Source organism: Bufo gargarizans, chromosome 4, assembly GCF_014858855.1.
Source record: "Bufo gargarizans isolate SCDJY-AF-19 chromosome 4, ASM1485885v1, whole genome shotgun sequence".
NCBI lineage: Eukaryota > Metazoa > Chordata > Amphibia > Anura > Bufonidae > Bufo > Bufo gargarizans.
Window position 1 is genome coordinate 107137543 of NC_058083.1, and position 6000 is coordinate 107143542.

The 6000-nt window shown below is 40.9% G+C and overlaps 1 protein-coding gene across 2 annotated transcripts in view; it reads right to left on the reverse strand.

Annotated features, from left to right (window-relative positions):
* KLHL6 (kelch like family member 6) overlaps window positions 1-4692 on the reverse strand; it is a 47756-nt gene extending 43064 nt beyond the window's left edge. For both annotated transcript variants that reach the window (XM_044291571.1, XM_044291569.1), the window contains exon 1: window positions 4388-4692. In XM_044291571.1, coding sequence (XP_044147506.1) covers window positions 4388-4650 — 263 coding nt within the window. In that variant the 5' untranslated portion in view covers window positions 4651-4692. The remainder of the gene's footprint in view (window positions 1-4387) is intronic.
* Between the last annotated feature and the right edge of the window lie 1308 nt (window positions 4693-6000).

The window sequence follows — 6000 nt, forward strand, 5'->3', positions numbered from 1 at the left end:
GCCCGATGAAGGCCCCCGGGGGCTGTTCTCGGAAACTGACCATCACTGCTCGCATACATAGGTGACCATGTAATACATGGCTAGGTAAGAGTATGGGTGCCACTCTTTCCTATATTCCGCTGCCCTCCATTCATTTCTATGTGCCTCCGTTCTAGAGATGCGGTGCGGGGTCCTAACGCTATGTTCCCAATGTATGAGATGTGCCAGCCCCTTTAAAGCTCTATTATACTGAGCAATCATCGAGACACTCATTCCCGATAATCGCCCTTATAATCGTGTTGTTGATCAACGAGCAAACTCGTGTGACTGATTTGCATCTTTCATCAGGATGTCCGATTATTGGCAGCAGGTCTACCCATGTAATCAGGGGTGTGCTGCCGATAATCAATACAAGGAAGCAACCCCCCCCCCCCCCCCCCATTCACTTTGCATCGGCCTGTCAAATAGGTTGGGGAAATAAGCGCCATTCGACGTGTTTATCATCAACTGCAGCTGATGCCTGAAAATCCAGCAGTCTAATAGGGCTTTAGGAGCCAAGCTTAAAAGGGCTCATTCAGACGGCCACAAAAAATGCAGATCCGTTTTTCTGCGGAATAGATGCAGACCTATTCACTTCCTTTTCTTCTGTTCTACGGCTCCGCAAAACAAATAAAACATGTCCTATACTTGTCAGTGAAAATCAGGATGTGGCCACATTAAAGTCTATGGCTCTGCGGAATGAAATCCGTTTTTTTGCAGACATGCTGTACTGTCCGCAAAAAAAAAACATATTCGCATTTTTGTGGACAGCATAAGATCGTCTGAATCTAATGTAGATTAGAGAAGTGCTGGTAGAGTGTATGGCTGACGTATGTGTAGTATGTAAGGACCCAGCCCCTTGTCACGTGCACAGCGGCCATAGATGTAGTATCGACACGTGCAGGCGTGATGATTGTGATGTTAGATAAGCAGCCACTGATGGCTCAGCAGGTCGGGTATGTCTATGGTCATCAGTACGTTATCTCCATAGTACAAGACCCGGAGACCAGACATATACTGATGACCTCTCTGCCACGTCATTGCTGCAGATCTGCCAAGGATTCCTATCGCTTCTTTCCATATAAAACTATTGGCAGCAGCTGTTGGGAAAATATTTTGTGGATTTTAAGGAAATGCAGTAAATTAATAGCAGAAGTCTGTGCTGTTTCTTTTCTATTAGCGCCACATTCCAGTTGTTCAAACTGTGAATAGGCGATAACTTGGAATACCCCTATGGAGTACCGGTGTTGGGTAACGTTGTCTCTCCTATATAGAACATATCACAAGGGCAGCACGTAAATGACATAGGAGGAATCACATGTCAGATAATGTCTGATTGTATGTGTCGCTTCTGTGGTGGGATGTACAAACTGTGTCCCTTTAGTCATACGTTTACAATTCACCCAATGCAAGCACGGGTAACATCCCAGCTTTTTAGGGGCCAAACATGTTTGTAGCACTCTTCTGTAAACCTATATCATTATTCACCAATCTATCCTTCAAATTACGTGGTCTCCTATAAGACATTAAAGGGGTATTCCCATCACAGACAATGGGGGCTTATCGCTAGGATATGCCCCATTGTCTGATAGGTGCGGGTCCCAGAGAACAACGAGGTAGGACCTGCACCTACAATGAGAACGGAGCTGGGAAATGAACGGAGGGCACACTGCGCATGTGCAGCCGCCCTCCATTCTTTTGTATGGGGCCGACGAGAATAGCTGAGCGCTGGCTCGGCTATTTTCGTCTGCCCCATAGAAATGAACGGGAGCAGGGGCTGCACATGCACGGTGCACTCCCATTCACTTCTATGGAGCAGCACTTGGTGGTTCTCATTGTTCTCTGGGACCCCCACCTATCAGACAATGGGGGCATATCCTAGCGATATGCCCCCATTGTCTGTGATGGGAATACCCCTTTAAGGGTTTTGATTTATCCGTATGGTTTCTGTATGCGATCCGTTTTTTGTGGATTGGAAACAGTAACTTATTAATCACCAAACACATGAGCAATATGGGCTAGGCATAGCATTTCTACAGTATGGATCCGCAAAATACAGATGACATACGGATGACATACGGATGTGTTCCGTGTGTGTTCCGTTTTGTTTTTTTTGAGGACCCATTGACTTGAATAGGGCTTTAAACCTTGAATGGGGCTTTTTCTATTTCCCAGGTCTCCTACACTTTTATAATATCCTACTAATTAGTTATTTTGTTTAATTAAAGAAGTTACTGTGTTTATTTTGATCATGTGACTGACGCGTGGAAGAGTGACGTGCTGACATGCGCAGTATGTCTCTATACACGCCGAGTAGCCATGGGGATTGATTTCGGCTTTGAGCGCTGTACAGGTGAGCGGACCTAAGGTACCACAGGCCACTATGGAAGATTATCACACTGATTATTAATTAATTAATAAATCATTCGATTTTTATATATTAATACACGTCGAGATCTATTATCTTTATATTAATGTTGATATGGGATGTACTTTCACAATGCACGTTATATATGATGGGATATGAATTTCTTATATGTTTGTTGATTGCTGATTATGAATGCAAATTTTTTGACACCCTGTATATATATATATGCGCCATGAACTTGTATTTATTTGCTTGAGAACGGCCCCAGTAAGAAACGTCGCATGGGTGAATAAAAGGACTACACATTTCTTCACCATATGGATGTGCCGCGGTCTTTTTTTTCTTTTATTAAATTTTTATAGTGCTTTTTTATAGTTTTATATAGACCTGCATTTATATACAGTATATAGATATAGATATATATTGCAGTTAGAGTATATAGAGAGAGAACGTTTTATTTTCTCCAGAATGAAGAGACTGATCTGCATAACAAAGGTATGCTTTCAGTCAGCACGATCATCCCTACCAGATGTTATGCCTGGTTTAATAGGGTTGATTCTGCTGACAGGTGCTCTTCAGCTTATGCACGTTTCCGCCAGTACCTTATCCAAAAATAATATATTACAAAACAACCCAATAAACGGAATTTAAAGAATTCCCTTCATAATCTAATTATACTATGTGCCCCACGTCTTACTTTATACAGATATATAGGTATTACCCCATTTTGAGACCCCGATTTCTGACACTCACTCTCAGACCCTATGGACCAGCGTTAAAGGTTTATCATTCAAGCCTACTTTATAGATCTGTCCTGCCTAAAAAAAACTCAAATGCCCTCATTAGATTCAGGCCTCATGCACACGACCGTTGTGTGTTTTGCGGCCCTCAAATTGCGTATGCGCAAAACACGGATGGCGTCCGTGTGCGTCCCTCAATTCCTCATTAATATAACTGCCTATTCTTGTCCGCAAAACGGACAAGAATAGGAGAGGTTATATTTTTTTTGCGGAACCACGGAACGGAGCAATGGATGCGGAAGGCACACGGAGTGCTGTCCGCATCTTTTGCGTCCCCATTGAAGTGAATGGGTCCGCATCCAACCCGCAAATACTGCAGCTCGGATGCGGACCAAAACAACGGTCGTGTGCATGAGGCCTCACTGAGTACAATTTTGGTATTTTCATGATGAAGGTGGATTAGATATTTTAGGCTTTGATCCTCTGTATAACACTTTGGCAGAACGGACGGCTAGGCGCGCTCCTGCCGAAGAGGCTCCTCGGTTTCCCAATGGTTATGGTTAGCTATAATATAATGTAAATGACTGTAGATTGCATCCAGTATACATAATCCAAGGTATGAAGCAATTATTAGCACTCTGCCATATACTATACCATGCATATCATATTCGACTGCACTGACCTATCAGTATATTTTTGGATAAAGGTGAAAAAGGAAATAATCTTAGTGCATCTGACTATATATTATTGTGAATGATATAGATATTATTCATATTAACATACATCTGAGATGAAGTTTTGCAATTGACTGGATAATGGTCATTGCTATGTATCAAGTCACACTAGGTGCCTTCTCCTCTTTCTATTTAGGGCTCTGGCATTCTTAAGAACATTGCAGTCTGTAGCGCTCCATCCAAAATACTGGAGCGAAAATGGAAACTTACAAGTCAATGGCACCCGTCAGAATGTGATGGGATCCATTCTAGTTTTCATGGGTTCACTCTGAATGATATGGTGTGAACAGACAGCGGATTATTATTATATTATATTTTTATACATTTTTTATAAATTCAATTTTTAACTTCTGTTAAACAAATCTCTTTGGCCAATAAGAAATAAAATCAATTATTCTTGGCAGCAACATCCAGAACCTTCATTATAATAAAAAAAAGGGTCATCGTGTCCATCATTATTAAAAATTGACGCTAGACCTTCTCTTCTCTATTCTCATCACAACTTAGCAATGGGGTCAGCATCTTACCTAAAGTAATTGCTGGCGGCCGCCAGTACAACGCGGTGGCATGAGAATGCGCTATTGCCGACACACAGCACTACATCTGTCAGCGACTTCTCCAACCTCAGGTTTTCGAGCCCATTCTGAAGAGACAATGTAAATCCAGTGTCATCAAATCTTCGGACATCTCCACTGGATTTTTCAATGAGTTCCTCCAATTCTTTGGGACATTCCCTGTTAAGTGAAATGATAAAGTCATCAGTGCTGTTTTCCACCGATTCTCCCATCATTGCGCCCTGTGGGTGGCTCGGAGTGTCTACTACTGTGCTTCTGATGCCGTTAGGTCACACTTAGCAAGTGGAGCGGATTTCCTGCCCATGACTCTAAACTTATCTAAAACTGTCACACGCAAAACAGGAAATCTTACACTTTCTCAGTTGACAGTCAAAATAGATTAATTGTATGGGTTAGTGCAGTTTGTGCCGGAGGGTAAAGCACAGCAACGTACACCAGCATATAACATAGGAAATAATACAGACCGCCTTCGTAAAGATGAATACACAAGAATTCAAGGGGGTTATCCAGGATATTTTTTAATGTCCCTACCTGTTAAAAGAACTATGCTTACCCTCTCCAGGCCAGTGTGTTCAGGCACAATGGTTTCGGGACCGTAATGTAATCTTTGTGCATGGTCTTGTGCGCTGCTGCAGCCAATGACTGGCCTCAGCAGTGATATGTCCCCAAGCAGCACATCACTGAGAACCGCGATAATGAATACAAGTATATTAACCCTTTCAAGACTGGGCGATTTTCCTTTTTTTTTTTTTGTTTTTTTTTTAGTTTTCATTTTTTACTCCCAGGCCTTCCAAAGCCATAACTTTTTTATTTTTTCATTCACATAGCCAATGGCACCATTTATGGTCGCATACACTAAGCAGGAAAAAAATTCCAAATGGAATGGAATTATTTAAAAAACAAAGAACAACATTCTGCCACAGTTTTATAGTTTTTTTTTTACACTGTTTCCTATGCCGTACAACTGACCTGTTATTTTTATTCTCCGGGTCACTACGAAAACATTGATACCACATATGTATAGTTTTTCATGATTTTTTAATACTGAAAAAAATTAAAAACTTTGGAAAAAACTATTTTTTCCTTTGTATTGCCATATTCTGACCCCCATAATTTTTTATTTTTTATGTGTACTGAGCTGGGGGGGGGGGGGGGCTCCGTTATTGCAGGATGATCTGTACTTTTCATTGATACCATCCTGGGGTGTGTAAGATGTTTTGATCACTTTTTATAAAAAAAAATTGTGGGAGGTGAAGTGACCAAAAAAATGGCGAATTGACCATTTTGACCTTTTTTTCCATTTTGCCATTTGCCGTATGGGATAAATATTTTTATGTTTTAATAGTACGGGCGTTTTTGCATGCAGCGATGCTCATGGTGTTAATTTTTTAAATTTTTTATGTATTTTAATTTTAATTTCGGGCAAAGCAGGTCATTTGGATTTTTATATTTCTTATATTTTTTAAAACCTTTTATTTTTTTACACTTTTTAATAGTTCCCCTAGGTTACCATAGCAAGAAATTATCAGATTGCTTCTCTAATAGACTCCAGTGCATTGGAGTTT